Source organism: Nothobranchius furzeri, chromosome 4, assembly GCF_043380555.1.
Source record: "Nothobranchius furzeri strain GRZ-AD chromosome 4, NfurGRZ-RIMD1, whole genome shotgun sequence".
NCBI lineage: Eukaryota > Metazoa > Chordata > Actinopteri > Cyprinodontiformes > Nothobranchiidae > Nothobranchius > Nothobranchius furzeri.
Window position 1 is genome coordinate 65,358,655 of NC_091744.1, and position 17,928 is coordinate 65,376,582.

The 17,928-nt window shown below is 42.0% G+C and overlaps 1 protein-coding gene across 2 annotated transcripts; it reads left to right on the plus strand.

Moving 5' to 3' along the window:
* The first annotated feature begins 1,537 nt into the window (after positions 1-1,537).
* LOC107388684 (acyl-CoA Delta-4 desaturase) lies at positions 1,538-17,241 on the plus strand. Of its 2 annotated transcripts, none has more exons than XM_015964320.3 (13): positions 1,538-1,676; positions 1,847-2,118; positions 10,961-11,071; positions 11,632-11,829; positions 12,183-12,284; positions 12,374-12,499; positions 12,574-12,634; positions 12,713-12,789; positions 12,911-13,008; positions 13,171-13,267; positions 15,040-15,119; positions 16,683-16,808; positions 16,895-17,241. In XM_015964320.3, exons 2-13 carry the CDS (start codon positions 1,909-1,911, stop codon positions 16,944-16,946), a joined length of 1,338 nt encoding a protein of 445 aa, XP_015819806.1. In that variant the 5' UTR covers positions 1,538-1,676; positions 1,847-1,908; the 3' UTR covers positions 16,947-17,241. The 2 variants fall into 2 exon arrangements, with proteins under 2 accessions (XP_015819806.1, XP_054588985.1); XM_054733010.2 differs by having other exon boundaries at positions 1,640-1,762.
* Positions 17,242-17,928: the final 687 nt, after the last annotated feature.

The following is a 17,928-nucleotide window of genomic DNA, read 5'->3' on the forward strand; positions in this document are numbered from 1 at the left end:
CTCTCACAAAACTAAATTTTTAAATGAATAAAAACAGCAAAGAAAGAGAATTACCATGAAAACAAGAAAAATACTGACAAAAAGTGGTCATAAATGTGAGGTGATTTTAAATAACACACACATACACACACACACACACACACACACACACACACACACACACACACACCTACACACACACACACACACACACACACACACACACACACACACACACACACACACACACACACACACACACACACACACAGAAAATTGAGAGGATATTCCATTCAAAATTAAAATTATGTCTGTTGACATATTTCCCAGCATTAGATAAGTCAATTAAAAAAATAGTTTTAACCAGCCCAGTCAATTCTCCTGAACCGGCTCCTTTAGCTTTCAATTCTCCTGAACCGGCTCCTTTAGCTTAGCATAAAACACAGTAAGTGAATGGATCCAACTAGCATTCAGTAAAAAGTCCTTAAAATCACCCAGTAGTGATCCCAAGTCTGCATGCTGTGGTGACCTGAATAATCAGACTGACCGCAGGTGAAAATAATTAGTAACATAAAGGAATCACAGGTGCCATTTTCGACTTAGGACTACATTATGATGAAACACAGCTGTAAGCCTTGGCTGAAAGATGCCAGGAAAGAAACCTGATTTCATGGACAGATGCACAAGTTGTTAGCAAACCGCTATAAACACATTTCCCTTTAAGACAACTTAGTGACACTGAATGATTAAATGTGGTCTCTGAATGCCAAAGAGGTCATGTCTGATACTCATGTAAGATCTTTGTCTCATTAACAAGATTAGTACTTTCCTCAAAAACCTGTTGGATGCAAAAACTACAAATGTATTCTGCCCTCTAGTGGAGGAGATTGGTGCTGCAGATTGCAAGCGCAAATGTGTGCCCCTTACATAACTAATCAATAAATTACTTTCTCTGTAGGAATCTGTTTGGGTCCCAAGTTACCTGTGATTTATTTTTACACAAACCAGTACAGCTGAAAATAAATAAATAAATAAATAAATAAATAAATAAATAAATAAATAAATAAATAAATAACTCTATTACGTGGTAGTGGGTGCTAAATGAAAACGTGGCTGTCAAAAGGTGAAAAGTGTCATCAGCTCAGAAGCAAGCTGTAATCTGCATCTTATGTAAGAGGAAGCAAACGTTCAGAACAGCATTTCCTTCTCTAAGAGTGTTCTGCTACAATCCTGTAGGTTCTGATCAAGTAAAAAATCAAGTCTAAAATAATCTGTGTAAAATCAGCAGAATAAATGGTGTCAGGAGCAGCTGGAGCAGAGCAGCTGAACTCTAGTGACCCATTGTTCCTCTAATGTGACCTGCTTCCTTCTCTCTGAAACCAGAAGCACTTTTTAATCTGTAGGCGGGCTCTACAGACTGCTTCCCGTTTGATTAATATTCAGATAAAGCATCTTGTCCAGCAGAGGCTGCAGTCCAAAAAGCCAGACCTGCTGCTCGCTGATTGGCCAGAAATCCTCGAAAGATCCGCTCGAAGTTCGACGGGACGGAGGGGGCGAACCGACGAGGCCTATCAGGGAGGTAGGGTTTTATGAGAGCCTGCTTGGTTTTTATAAAGGGTCCGAACCGAGCCAAGAACGACCGCGACCCGAGCTGTATGAGACGGAAGTCCAAGGAGAGGAGTCCGAGTCTGGATGCTGTAAGTGTGAAATGTTTGCGTCACAAAGAGCAGCCAGCCCTTTGTCTCATTTTACAGCTGATTCCTACAGCTCGGGTTTCACTGATGTATGATCACTCCTTTGCATGAAATAATTCGTGCAACATTCACGAGAAGCAGACTTGTTTTCAGTTCCGTGTTTTTGCATCCAGGTTTGCGTCTTTGGAACGGACTGGATTAGAGTGCGCGCGGATCCAGACAGGGACCAGAGAGGATGGGAGGTGGAGGTCAGCTGAATGACCCGGTTGAACCGGGCAGCGCGAAGGGGACAGGTGTTTACACCTGGGAGGAGGTCCAGAGACACTGCAGCAAGAACGATCAGTGGCTGGTCATCAACAGGAAGGTGTATAACATCAGTCAGTGGGCCAGAAGGCATCCAGGAGGGTTCCGGGTCATCAGTCACTACTCTGGAGAGGATGCTACGGTGAATATAGTCCCACTCTCTAAATAAATGTCCTGATACAGCTTTAAAAATGCATTTATTCCTTTTATTGTAGTTTTGTTGATAAAACTGATTGTCCTGCTGTTTTACCACATGCGCATGTTTGGCTTAAGTTTAAACATACATTAAATACTATATAAATACTGCATCTAAAATATCAGCACATTCTACCTCATTAAGATTTCTAAATCTTTCTCCACAATTCCCATGAAGGTTCCAGCCAGATGTGTGGCAAGCCATTTCAACACTTATTAGCCAGACTGCTCATGCATTATTATGGTGAATAATTCAAACTTTTCCTTACCAAACATATCACAGAATAAGTGTTTAATGTCTCACATCCTAAACTTATTTTTTACTAGACAAATCACATTTATCAGCTGTGTAAAGCAACCTTTGAACAGGTTTATTTGCAGTTTAGACTATTATACTCAATACATTAGTACTCAGAATCTATCACTCTACATAGATTTTGCATATATGGAAGTAAACGTAAGAATAAGTTATACATAATTTTATGTCTAATAGCAAAGTCATAATAGATATCTGAAACTGCACTGTGACCTTTGACTGGCATTTTTACATGTAATTGACCTTCAATAAACACATCGCTTTCTGCAGTGCATGGCAGAAATCTTTAAAGTAACTCTGATAACTACTTTCTGAATAAAAAGAACATATTTTTGACAAAAACAGATATTTGAAATGTGACTAGATTTTGTAAAAATGTTGTCCTAAAACTAAATATAATTAAGTAAATGTTAAATAATGTCTGTACATGGCCATCTTTCTGTGTTTATTCTTGACTTTATTATTGAATGAGAGTATTTGGATTTGTGTAGTAACAGCTTGTATAGTGATAGCAATCCCAAGTGGGTATTTTTGTGTGTCCAAAAAAAAAAGATTCAGTTGTGTTTCTTTGCTAATATTATGCCAAAAAACAAAGAAAATCTGACTGAAAATGTATTTATTTTTGACATTTTTCTTTTATTTTTAGATTCATTGATTGTTTTGTGTTTCAAACCACCAGAAACCACAAAATGACCCAAGTAGGTATGCTCCATTTTACACAGACTCAACTTTGATTCAATACAACAGCAAAATGCAACTTATAAAATAAAAAAATCATCAAAACATTCAATAATCAGATAGGAAACTTTAAAGGAACACTTGTACCGTACATACCGTTTCCTCACTTGGTAAAGTTTTGCTTCCTAATTATTTGAATAGCTCAGAAAGCACTTTAACAGCTCACTGTGACACATAATAAACCCCCTCAGTGAAATAGTAGAGTAAATTAATTTGTGTAATGGTAGAATGAAAATGAAATGAAAATGAAAGAATGAATGAAAAGCTTTATTTGTCCCAGGGAAGGGAAATTAGAGTTTCAGTACACACAATTCAGAGATCAGACATACTGGGCAAGACACATGACAAGAATTGGTGACTGTGGTCATTCGCAACTGAGTCGCGCTACCTTAATAGAGAGAGAAAAGGATAACACGAGGAATGGATTCGGGAGGAGGGGGGAAAAAGGCACTTCACAGCTACTCTCCCCCCAGGAGGGCAGCTTTGCTCTGCGGAAAAAAAAAACCCACCTCAACAGACAAGCAACAGATAACACAACACAACATCACAAGAGGAAGGCAGGGGGGGGCTGGGATCCTGGTTCCCCCAGCGAGAGCAGCCATGTACGGCATGTACGGCGCTCAACCACTGTAGACCACAGGTGGGAGGGAGATCTTGGGAGGAACGCAGAGCACATTGACCCTGCAGGTTGATGACCTCGCTAGGCAGAAGTCCACAATCTGAAGGCGGGTGGGTTTCACATCATCTGTGCATTCCTTCCTTCGTGGGGGTTGTTGTTGTTGGCATCTTGAAGGCTGCCTTGGCATCAGATTTGGATAGCAAGACTTTGTTTGGGTCAGGCAGAGATAATTTTCCTCTCTGCCTTCAGTCTGTAACTGGTCATTCCAGTCCTTCAGTGAAGCCAATTTAGGTTTTAAACATCTCCACACCGTCCGGTGACCCTCTCCGAAATGACATCCGTTTTGCGCACTAACACCGGTAACGCAGCTAGGACATTGTCCAGCTTACGATTCACCTTGAGTAACGTCCCAGTCTGTGAGGTCGCCGCCCGTGTGGTGCTTCCCATGGTTGCGGGTCGCCCTCCAATCGCTCCCGTCTTCCCAAATTTCCAGAAAACCAGATATCCTCCCACTCCAATCAGAAGAAATCCAGTCATCATCAGGCCAAATATCCACATATCTTCTACGTCCTCAATGGACAGCTGAGAGAGACATACGATCCTCCACACCTTCCAGGAATCGAGCGCATATCCCGCTGCGTGTGTCCCTTGCGGGCAATTGGGAGCCCCCTCCTCCGTTCTCATCGTAGAAAAAAATCGTATCAATCACGTTGAATGACCAATTAATTAAATCCATTTCTAAAAAATAGGGATTTCCAGAAGAAATGCAGAGAAGCGCTCTGTAGGCCGACAGGACAAAGAGCCTTGGGAAAAAAGATAAGGGAGCAAAAGCAGAAGCGTCTGTACTCTACGAGTGCCGGAAGAAGAGAGCTACTAATTATAGCAGACAGGTTAGCCCAAACCTGGTTCTTCTGCAGAGGCCGTTTGTATTAACCATATGGGCAACTGGGCAATTGCCCAGGCGTCCACAAACTCTAAAGGGCCCAGGCCCAGGGCAGCAAGGGCACGAGCAAAATACTGTATCTGTAATCTCCATCTTAATGTAGGGTGACCATACGTCCTCTTTTCCCCGGACATGTCCACTTTTCACTCTCTGTCCGGGGCGTCCAGGGGGGTTCTTGTATTGATGAAAATGTCATCCATGAAATTTTTCATCCAGGAGCAGGGATCGAATTATGGGGGAGCTGGATATCCTACACATCCAGGGAGAGCTGGAAAAAACGTTTCTACCTATATTACATCATTTATGGACTCTCAGCTACCAGGGGTTCTTTTGAGCGGAGAGCACAGAGAGCGGCAGAGCTCTGTTCGTTGGTGCACTCCAGGCAGCTGCATCCAGCGCACGGTCCATAAAGTGGCGCAACCCAAAAACTATAATTAACACACGATTGTTCATGTCCGCACATGTTCTCTACTTTCTGTCATATTTGTGCCTGAAGCGCTTTGCTACTGCGGAGCTCATCACCTGTGCTGCGGTGATGTCACCTCACTGACGCAGCATCAAAACACGCTCTCCGCTTTGCGGTCAGGAGATCCCTTTGATCTGCTCAAAAGTAACTGATGAGGTGAAAAAGTAAGAATCCAGGCAGAAGATTTTCTGGAGAGTTTAGAGGAGATGCAGGAAGATGAGGGACAGACAGGACAGGAAATTGTTAAATAAAAACAAGAAAACTAAACAAAGTTTTGAAAAGTAAAATGTAGGTAGATTTATCTCCACTACACGTTTTTACTCGTATAAAAACAACAAGTTATAAACATGTAATATTTATACATTTGATACAACTAAGATCACCTTCAAAACTCAGTCACACAGCCAGGGCCGTTTCAAGGCATTTTGGGGGACAAGGCATAAAACACCCCCCACCCCTAAAACTGAGCCCCCAGAAGCCTCTGTAATTCCTACCCTGTCCAGGAGTATTAGTTATACAGTGTTTGTAAAAGCCCCTCAGACATCACCGACATGTTCTAATATTATCAGATGAAAAACTAAATGATCAGACATGCTGTCTCATCTGCTGCTTTTCTAAACTTGCAAAAAATAACAAAACCATTTGAAAGCCACTATTTGTGTATTCTCTGAAAGTTTCCATGGAGTCTGTGACAACTTTTTTCATCATTGACCCTATCGTCTAATCTCACAGCTGAAACAAGCTTCCTTAATAATCTGTGCACAGGAAGCTTACCAATGCTGTGGTAAAACAAAAGGTATAATAATTTATTATTAATAAAACCTTGTTGCAGCACCAAAGCAGAAAAAGTAGATTTTGCAAAAAATATGCTAAATATTTACATATGAATTGTTTTAGAACCCTTTTATTGGCAGAAGCTGATATTAATTTTAGTTCTTACAAAAAAATGGGTCTCAACGTGGTTTGTGTGGCGTTGCCATAGTGTGACATCATAGGCACAGATCCCCTGTCACCTTTTTTGGAAATGGAAATATGATCACCCTATATTAAACAAACTGTCCACCCAGGCTTTTGCGCTGCACAGAGACACTTTGCTGCCTATGACTTTGAACGTCAGCTGAGAGTCAGTCTCATGCAGACCAACCAATGAAGAAAGGGCCTCAAGTTAAGACCCTCTCCTCATTGGTCAGTCCACACGAGGTGGGTCAAAGGTTACCCTGAGCGGGTTACGTGACGTCAGGCATTCAAGTATTGCGCATATTTACTGCATATTACAGTAAAATATTCTGTATGTGACCATATTATGGTGATCCTTGGGTCGTGTTGATGGGGCCCTTGAATACTGTTGCCCAGGGTACAACAGTGTTAATCTTGACTTCCGGACGGAGCGGACACTGTCGTAAATGGCTGCTGCTGCTCACCGGACCCTTTGAGCTTTGATTGTACTGGCTCCTAGATGTTGTGAGTCCACAATAAATCTTCAGTGTCAGGATCGACTCTACGACTCTACCACCTGGACTATCTGGCTTTTAACATTGATTTTACAACCTTCCCACGTTGTAACTCAGCCACCTGCTCTACCACACCCGTGGACCCTGGAGACACAGTGATCAGCCTACCTGCTGCCCACCCAGACTCCAACCGTCTGTCGGATCGAGCCAACCGTAATGTGGGCCATCAAGAACGCCGTTCTGTATGTCCTCCTCTTTGCCCTCCTTCCTGACTGTTTTCGTCCGGTGACTGGCCTGTATCAATACGTTCCCCCTGAGTTCTTCCGACTCCGGGCCTCCCACGCCGGGCCTCCACCACCTGTATTGCTTCAGTGCCCCGACATTGTCCTACCTCCCCGGCGGAGATACATACACCGGGGCACCCGCAGAAGTCACAACCTCAACGGTCATAATCCTCCTCACTCTTTCTGGTCTGCAACCCATCGCCCTCCAAGGAGGCCTCCCCGCTGCGTCAACCACTCTGCGTTAGCCTACCCAGCTAGGACGGCTAATGCTCCAGCTGGCCTGCAGCCCTCCTCCGCCGCCAACTTTGGCCTGCTCAATATCCGCTCCCTGACGAACAAAGGCCATCATATCCACGATCTCCTCTCGGACAACAATCTGGATTTTCTCTGTTTGGTCGAAACGTGGCAACATCCCGACGACTTCTCCTCACTGAACGACACTACTCCACCAGGCTATGTTTACATTTCTAAGTCCCGCAGATCACGAGGAGGTGGTCTCGCGGTTATACACCGTGAGACTTGGAAAGTCCTCCCTGTGCCTGTTCCTGCGCTCAGCTCTATGGAATGCCTGGCGTTCCAGCTCCCTGGACCAATTCCCACCATTTTGCTGTTATTTACCGTCCACCTAAACCCTATCCTGACTTTCTGTCCCAGTTAGCTTCTCTACTCATCCATCTCTCCACTCTATCTTCCAAATTAATGTTGCTGGGAGACTTCAATATCCACATGGACAATTACACTCTCCCCATCACCAAAGACTTTTCTTCTTGTCTCCACAGCCATGGACTTCTCCAACACATCGACACACCGACCCATACTAAAGGACCTATTGTGAATTTAATCTGCTGTTCCGGTCTCACTCCTCTCGACTTCTCAGTTACTGATCTCCATTTATCTGATCACTTCTTTCTTTCCCTTTCTGTTCAACTCCCTCTCTGTCATACCAAGACTACCCATCTTATTCACTTTAGGAAAATTAAGGACATTAATCTGGACACTCTCTCATCCCAACTCTTATCCCTTAGCTTTTCTGATAAACTTCCCTGTCCTGATGAACTGACTGACCACCAGAACTCCAGTCTACTTAACATCCTTGACACCTTGGCTCCATTAAAAACCCGTTCTGTCAGTTTCTCTACCTCTGCCCCCTGGTTAACCCCTGATCTTAGGACTTTGAAAGCTGAAGGCCGACGGCTGGAGCGTTTCTACAGGAGAACGGGACTTTTTGTTCACAAAGACATGCACACTGCCCACTTAACCCGCTAAAAGGATTCTATCACCTTCTCTAAGTCAGCTTACTACTCTGGTCTCATCTACTCCAACAGTGGAAATTCTACAACTCTTTTTTCTCCCCTCCACAAAATCTTTCAGTCTCCTCCTCCCCACCTCCCACCCAACCCCACTTTTATTCTACTGACACCTGTAACAGCATTCTTTCCTTCTTTAACCAGAAAATATACAAAATCCACCAGAGTCTTAGTCTAACCAACCTCCACTCACTTCTCTCTGATGATTGGACCTTCACTGAATCATTTTCCTGTTTTTCAGTACCTGATGCCTCCACTATCTCAGACTTAATTTGCAAATCCAAGCCTTCCACCTGTCAGCTCAACCCACTCCCATCCATCCTGGTTAAATCTTGCCTCCCATCCTTGCTACCCTTGATCTGCTCCATCATCCACGCCTCCCTCCAGACCGGAATTGTACCCTCAGCCTTTAAAACCGCAGCTGTCACTCCATTTCTCAAAAAAGCCAGGTTCAGATCCTAACAATTTCAATAACCTCTGCCCCATCTCCAACCTACCATTCATTTCCAAAATTCTTGAGAAAGTTGTCGCCAACTAACTTCATTCTCATTTATCCCGAAATTGTCTCTATGAAGTCTTCAAGTCTGGTTTTCGTCTTCAACATAGCACCAAGACAGCTCTGATAAAAATCAGTAATGATCTCCTACTAGCCGCTGATTCTTGCCAAATCTCCATTCTCATCCTACTTGATCTTAGCGCAGCATTTGACACCATTTCACATCCAGTCTTACTCCATAGGCTCTCTGCAATCGGCATTTCCAAACCTCCCCTAACCTGGTTCAAATCATATTTATCAGATCGCACTCAATTTGTCCAGCTACGCACCTTCCGCTCCAACCCCTCCCCAGTCACATCTGGTGTTCCTCAAGGGTCAGTCTTAGGCCCCCTTCTCTTCATAATTTACCTACTTCCACTCAGCAAAATCTTCCATAAATTCAACTTCAATTTCCACTGCTACGCCGACGATACCCAGCTCTATTTCTCTACCAAACCCAACACTCCGCTCCCCCTTTCGTTTCTTCTCGGTTGTCTCTCTGAAGTTAAATCCTGGTTCTCTTCCAACTTCCTTCAGCTTAACAGTGACAAGTCAGAAATCCTCCTCACTGGCACCAAGTCCTCCCTCTCCAAGATGAGTTCATTCTCACTTAGCTTCGATAACACCACACCTTACCATTAAAGGCAAGAGCTTGGGCGTCATTTTGGACAACAACTTATCATTGATCCCTCACATCAACAATATTACAAAAACTGCTTACTTCAATCTCTGCAATATCAATCGACTCCGCCCCTCCCTCAGCCAACACTCTGCTGCTATTTTGATTCACAGTCTTGTCACCAGCCGCATGGACTACTGTAATGCCCTCCTCTCCGGTCTCCCCCCAAAGTCACTCAATAAACTTCAGCTAGTCCATAATTCCACTGTCCGTATTGTGGCAGAGTGAGCGTCCTGTCACAGTGTCCCAATTGATCATGCGCCCTGGCTACTTGGCCAAGGAGATGTCCCTTTGGCTGACTGGTAAACACGCATGACTCTCACCCGGGAGTCTGGGGATCGAATCCCACCCAGGCCCTCGTTTCTCCACCTTGCCACATTTGGCGTTGTCGGCAAGATCCATGTAGTACTGTCAAGTAGGTCAATGGATGTGAAGTTTGTGGCACCCTGCGTGGGAGCACGAGGACGTGCTTGTAGAAAGAGCGGGGAAGATGTGGCAGAGTGAGCATCCTGTCACAGTGTCCTGATTGATCCTGTGCCCTGGCTACTTGGCCAAGGGGATGTCCCTTTGGCTGACTGGTTAGCGCACATGACTCTCACCCGGGAGTCTGGGGATTGAATCCCGCCCGGGCCCTCGTTTCTCCACCTTGCCACAGTATAATCACCAAGACCTCCATCTACAATCACATCTCTCCTGCTTTGCACCAACTTCACTGGCTCCCTGTTAAATACCGAATTGACTTTAAAATTCTTCTGTACACTTTCAAAGCCATCCACAATCTTGCTCCTCCATACATTTCTAATCTCATCCATGTTGTCACTCCCGCTCGCTCGCTTCGATCATCATCCTCCATTTCCTTATCTGTTCCCCGTATTCACCTCAGTAACACTGGAGCGAGAGCCTTCAGTTTCTCAGCCCCTAAACTTTGGAACACTCTCCCGTCTGACATCCGCAATATGAACTCATTTTCAACCTTTAAGTCCCAACTCAAAACTCATATGTTCCGATCGGCTTATCCACCATAACTATGCTCCTTCCTCTACCCTTCTCTGGCCTATAGCAACCGAAATGCCCCGATCCTACATTTTTATTTAGTCTTAGCTCCTTTATTTTATCTTGATTATTTTATGTATTTATTTGTATTGGTGTTTTTTTTCTTGTATGTACCTGCACTTGTAAAGTGACCTTGAGAGTCTTGAAAGGCGCTTGAAATAAAATGTATTATTATTATTATTATTATTATTATTATTATTATTAATCTGGCCCTGGTAATAAAGGAAACTGAAGAGCGTCTTTTGTAAGTTCATTCTGTAAATTTCACAGCTGTCACTCTCGTTCTTTAACGTGAAACAACGTTGTGTTTTTATTCCAAGTAGGATCACGCAAGATGAATGGTTTTACTTCTGTAATGTTTCTTTTGCTGCATTATTTGTTTCTTTTTCATCCCACAGGAGGCGTTCACTGCTTTTCATCCAGAACAAAAGTTTGTGCAAAAGTTTTTGAAGCCTCTGCTGGTTGGAGAGCTGGCATCAACAGAACCGAATCAAGACCAAGACAAAAATGTGAGTCTTTTCATATAATTTACACATCTGCTGGGTTCAGCGGAGGCTCTAGACTAACATTAGTGGGGCGGCAGGGCTGGGGCCGGCTGCTCTGTTCGAGAGAGTTTGGAAGAAAACTCTACAAACATTATCTTTAGGTAATTAAAATTTTATTTTGTAACTACAATAATACAATAATCATTTATTTACAGTTGCCTTACATACAAAAGCTTTTCAATAATGTTCAAAACTTAAATATTTTGCAAAAATTGTTTTATCGAAGTTATTTATCTCAGAGACAATATTAAAATATTTATCTCAGCATCTTTTTTCTATTTCAGCTAAATTCACTCTTAATTCATTTCACATTTGGCTAAATTATCACAGAATTCAGTACTTATTAAAGTTTAGGATCTGGCCTCAGCAGGGGTAGCACGGGGGGTCCAAGCTTGCTATCAGGGTAGCACTGACCCACCATGGACCCTCTCCTAGCACCTACCCTGGTTTTGGCTTTGTTGGTTAGTTAAAAAAATCAAATAAAAACACTGAGAACATTAATAATATTTTGTTTCTTCTTCCAGGCTACAATCGTAGAGGATTTTGAAAATTTACGAGCTCAGGTGGAGAAGGAGGGTCTGTTTCAGTCCAAGCCTCTGTTCTTCTGCCTTCATTTGGGTCACATCCTGCTATTGGAGGTCCTTGCCTGGCTGATGCTTTCCTACTGGGGGACAAGTTGGACAATGACTTTACTGTGTGCAGTGATGCTGGCAACTGCTCAGGTAATTTAAAAAAATAAATGTTACTCTGTCATAGAGAGGAGCCAGTTTAGGTGGCTCCGGCATCTAGGATGCCTCCTGGACGCCTCCCTGGTGAGGTTTCCAGGCGCGTCCAACCGGGAGGAGACCCAAAGGAAGACCAAGGACACGCTGGAGGGACTATGATTCTCGGCTGACCAGGGAACACCTTGGGGATTTCCCTGGAGGAGCTGGCCCAAGTGCCTGGAGAGACGGAAGTCTGGTCCTCCCTGCTTAGGCTGCTGCCCCCGCGACCCGACACCGGATGGATGTTGTTCCTAATGTGCTTGAGGATATAAAGTACTTTTAAAACACTAATTCATCCTTTTCTTCATCAGTCGCAGGCTGGATGGCTGCAGCATGACTTCGGTCACCTTTCTGTCTTCAAGAAGTCCAAGTGGAATCACCTGGTGCACAAGTTTGTCATCGGACATTTAAAGGTAACCGTTGTTCATTTAGTATGATATATTTTCCATAAAATATACACAGACAGTAATAATAAAAAAATTAAAAAAATACATTTTCTCAGGGAGCTTCAGCCAACTGGTGGAACCACCGACATTTCCAACATCATGCCAAACCGAACATTTTCATGAAGGATCCTGATATTTACATGTTAGACATCTTTGTACTTGGAAACACTCAACCTGTGGAGGTGAGTAGCTCATAAAAAATAATAATCTCCACAACCATATTACTCTCATTGTTCTGTTCGGTGTGTTCTTGCAGTACGGCATTAAGAAGATCAAATACATGCCCTACAATCACCAGCATCAGTACTTCTTTCTCGGTACGTCTGGTTAAAATAGTAAAAACAAAACAGAAATAGGAACTTTTTGACAGTAACTCAAATGTATTTCTATTACAGTGGCACCACCACTACTTATTCCAGTTTTTTACAACTTTAATATAATGAAGACCATGATTACCCATCGTGACTGGGTGGTAAGATACAGTTCTTTCTAAAGATTCATGCTGCAGAACTATATTATATATAAAAAATCAAGCTAAATTACGATACTTTTGCCTAAAGAGATATTGAAATGGTTTATGTTTTATTTTGAAGGATCTGGCTTGGGCCTCAACGTACTACATCCGTTACTTCTATTGTTATACACCATTCTATGGCTTTTTGGGCTCATTAGCTCTCATGATGTTTGTCAGGTAAACGTGCCAACAGGAGATTTACTCAGACTTGAATTTGTTTCATAATGCAGTGATAGAGCTGACACAATTGTGGAGATTTGTTGCTAAAATAAGATTTGATGTTTAACTGTTTTTAAATTCCAATTAGTGCATCTTATTGGATTGTTGCCTCTTTTACAGGTTTTTAGAAAGTCACTGGTTTGTGTGGGTGACTCAGATGAACCATCTGCCAATGGAGATCGAGTATGAGAGGCGTCAAGACTGGCTAACTACGCAGGTGCCTTGTTTTCTTTTTATAAAGTATTACTGTCTCATAAGCTAAAAGGGTGTGTGCAGCCACAGGTCGCTTGCTGCCTGAGAGCTGAATCGCCCCTGGGTGGGTCTGAGTGAGGGCCTGGTGGCTTGGGATATGGGGGCGGTCGTTCTCAGGCAGGGATCTGAGTGGGGATCTAGGCTGGTTGTGGAATGGTTGTGCCCTCTGTGCAGTAGTACCCGTACCTGAGCGAGTATGGTATGGGCAGCATGAGTAGGTGTATGATGTACATTCTTGTTTGTCTTTAGGTTGCATGTGTTTGTGTGTGAGCATGATGGTGGGGGTATGTGACTGTATCTGTCAGGTGGGGTCTTGGACTCCTCCCTTCTCCTGGGACATCTTGTGGTGCTACAATATCTAGGCCTACCCTCCCCCTGCTACATTTTCTGCCGGTGGGTAGTGCCTCAGTCTGCCTGCATATTTGCAGCTCTTGTGTCTGGGACTGGAAGTTTTTGGCACCTCTTTGCTTGATCCTGGTGGCTGCCTGGTGGGGTCTAGATCCTTGGGCTCTATTGGGTCTCCGCCACGATTAGGCGCCCTTGGGTCCCGGGCCACTGAGTTCTGAGCTCGGCCTGGCCTGGAGTGGGCGGCTGCGGATGGGCTTGGGGCTTGCCGTTATTATCTCCTAGGCCTGTTGGTTGGCCCCTCTTGGGTGATCCTTCGCGCCTCTCGGGAGGGGGGTTGGGGCTTTTCAATCAATCAATCAATCAATCAAATTTTATTTGTATAGCACCTTCTACAACATTATCCGAAGCCCAAGGTGCTGAACAACATCATTAAAAGAAAAACATTCCCAATACATGGGCATAAAAGCAGGATAAAACATAAAATCGTAAAATAGCAAGCAAACAGCATTACAGATAAGAGATATTGGAATAAGACCAATCGATAAAAAAAAAACAAATGTCGGACAAAATAAAATCAAGCATCCGGTTTAAAAAGAAGAATAGTTAAAACCATAATGTTAGGGCAATTCAAGTGACCCTAGTGCTGAAACGCAATCAGATAAAAATGAGTCTTTAAATGACACTTAAAGACTTGAAGGGATGGTGCCTGCCTAATGCTCAGTGGCAATTCGTTCCACAGAGTTGGAGCCAAAATAGAAAAAACACGACTACCCCTCGATCGAAATTTCGACCGGGGGACCACCAGAAGTTCCTGCTCGGCTGAGCGAAGAGACCGAGATGGGGTATACCTGTTCAAAAGCGCAGTAATGTATGAGGGGGCACTGCCCTGGAGGGCCTTATAAACGAGAGTTAAGATTTTAAACTGAGGTCGATATTTTACCGGAAGCCAGTGCAGAGCAGCCAGCACTGGCCAGCACTGGCTTCCGACCTGACGGCAGTCTCCCTGGGGTCTCTGCGCTCTGTGGTAGACCTCTGGATCACTGGGGCTTGGAACTCCTCCATCTTCCACGTGTCTTTGGGGGCAGGTCTGTGTCCCCTCACACTCACTATTGGACACTCCTATAGAGAAACCTTACATATACAAGCGTGTGTACGCACACAGGTGCTCACATGGTGCTTTCACAAGTATGGACTTGGGCATTTTTAACGCATAACCAATGGCTGTGGTTGGCAATAAAGGCACTATGAATTATTACTGTGGGCTTTTCAGCAAAAATTGTTACTGTAATATATCAGGATACAGGAAAAATAAATAAATAAAAAAATGAAAAAAATTAAAAATAAAAAGGTTGTGTAATAGCTGTCATTTTGATCCATTTTGTCTTTTAGTTGCTGTCTACGTGTAACATTGAGCAGTCCTTCTTCAACGACTGGTTCAGTGGACACCTCAACTTTCAAATCGAACACCAGTAAGTGTGATGGTTTTATCTTAACCCATAACAATTTTCAGCTTCTCACACTTAAATCATTGCAGTTAAACTCACTTTTGACTGGTATCCGATATACTGATATACCAATATACTCTTAACTTTTAATGGGAATGGATGATATGACTTTAAATCTATACCACATTCTAATCTGAAGGTTGTGTGGTTACTAGGGATGCAGATCGATATAAGCTTTTTAACCAATATCCGATGTACCAATACTGTGAACTATTAACTACCAATACTATTATATGCTGTGTACACCCTCTGTTCAAAAAATAAAAACTAAACAAATTTATATATAAGCAGAACTTATCTCCTGTCATGCATGCTTAAATTTTAAAAAAGTTCTTTGTAAAATGACAACTACTTCAATTTAAGTTAGTAATAGGAAAAGTGCCTTATTTATTTTGTGTCCAACGGCAGCTGAAACACATTCTCTCTAAGCGTGATGGTAAGAAATTAGTGTTAAGTTGGGTTATTAAAAGACTGAAAACCAATACCGATATTTTCTGATATTAAATTTGAATGCAGATATTGGACCGATATTAATGGCAGACCAATAATATCAAACATCCCTAGCGGTAACAATATATATCGTGATTCAATATGTTCTTTTCTTCTGTTTAAATATGTCCAAATGTCTGTTTATGAACATTCTTACATACCTGCTGGTGAAGGTTCTCAGTCATCCAGGTCACGGTAATCTAAAAAGGTTCAAGTGAAAGCAACTGGACTTCTTTGGTTTCTTGAAGACATTTAGCTTCCCATCCGAGGAGCTTGGTCAATTCTGACTAGAATATGGAAGAGTCAAGCTTTTAAGCTGTAGCTTCTGTTGTTATTTAATGAGCAGAAACTACTCTGAATACACTCCCTCACAATAGAGGCTAACGACTCAGGGACAGAGAGGAGGGGTAAGTCCAGTTACCTTCATTTGAACCTTTTTGGATTCTTACATTCCAGATGAATCGCAGCACAAACAAATATTTCTAAAAAAGTATAGAATACCATTTAAAAAGCATTTAAATTTCAAACCTTATTTTAATAAATACAAACAATTTCAAATATTTTTTATATTGTGTTTAAGACCAATTTTCCAAACTATGCAACATAGAAATTCTTATAAAACGAATAAAGATAAAGATATTTTAAAGGTAAAATTATGCTTTGCTGTGCTTTTTGTCAACGATATAAAAATAAGGTTGGAGGTTTATGGTTCCCCTGCCTTTAGTTGAGCAGGGCTCTGATTATTGAATTTGACTTCTGCACACACAGGCAGCACAAAGCGAAAGATGGAGGAGCTGCTTTCACACTCAAGATTTATTAGTAAATGAGAGAAACCATTCATATCATCTTAACGGCACCATGCATTACTAAATTACAAAATAATTATAATAAATAACTTTTTTTCAAATGGTCATTTTTGATCATATATATTTAAAAATCCTTTCAAAGATTTTCGTTATAAACTATTCATAATATTCTGAGATGAGAAAGATTCATATAATTTCATATAAAATAAATGTCTTGTCTTTTTTTCCCAAGCTTGTTTCCCAGAATGCCACGCCACAACTACCGCCTGGTGGCCCCACGAGTCAAAGAGCTATGTGAGAAACACGGTGTTCCTTACGGGATGAAAACACTGTGGAGAGGCATGGTTGACGTTGTCAGGTAATAATCCACAGGTGTATAAGTCAGGGTTCCAATATGAAAAAGATAACAGCTTCTTGTTTTACTAACATTTTCCCCTTTTTCAGGTCACTGAAAACTTCAGGAGATCTCTGGCTTGATGCATATCTTCATAAATAACAAACTATGCAAACAAATGGTGATTTTTCCTCTTCTGTCACATAAAAAACCTGATAAAAATCTAATTAACTAGAGGTAAATAATCTGCCTTGTTTTCAGAAAGTTGCAAGATTGCAATAATCATTAGTCTGTGAACTTTTTTTAATTTGAATATCAACTGATGTTTTAGGTCAAATTAGAACAACAGATTGTCTATCATTTCTAATTTTAACCACTTTTTTTTTACCTTGTAGCACAGCTTCAGTAATGCAACTTGGCAGAAATGATGTCAGGAAATAAAAACTGTGAAATCTGACTTTACCGTGTTGTTTTAATTTTGTCCTCAGCAGGAAAAAAGTTTCAAGCTAATATGTTGTGTAGTCTACTGTCTGTCTTGTGTATTCTAAGATTAAACAACAAATACTGTTTAATAATGATACATCTGATTTTCTAAAACACATTTTAATTGGATTTCCTATGTTTGTATGGTTTCTGGTCTGAGACCAGCCTTCAGATTTAATCCAGTTCAGACTCATTGGAAGGTGAGCTAGATTCAAGTAAAAGCTCATTTATACGTGAGCTGCAGTAGCTGTTGAATTTTTCTGAAGAAAAGAACAAAAAATAAATAAATAAATTTGGCCTTTCCAAAGGTGATAAAGAAAACAAGAAGGTTTATAAAGAATACGGTGCCGTCTGACATATTAATATCATATTTATGTTGAATATAACATATCAGTGCAAAGTTGTGCATTAACCTCTAATTATTGACAAAGTACAGTAAATTTAACCTCGACCAAATAGAGGCGAAGATGGGAGGAGGAGGTAAAATGAACAAAAAACAACAAAAGTGGCAGAAAGATGACATAGCCACCTGTAAGTTATTCAGGTGCAGCACCAAAACGTTTTTCCAGATCGCAGACACTTTCTGTCTGAAGCTATGTGTCTCCAAAAGTAGGCTGCTTAAAGCTGTGGAACACTCGATTATTAATTACATTTGCAGTGG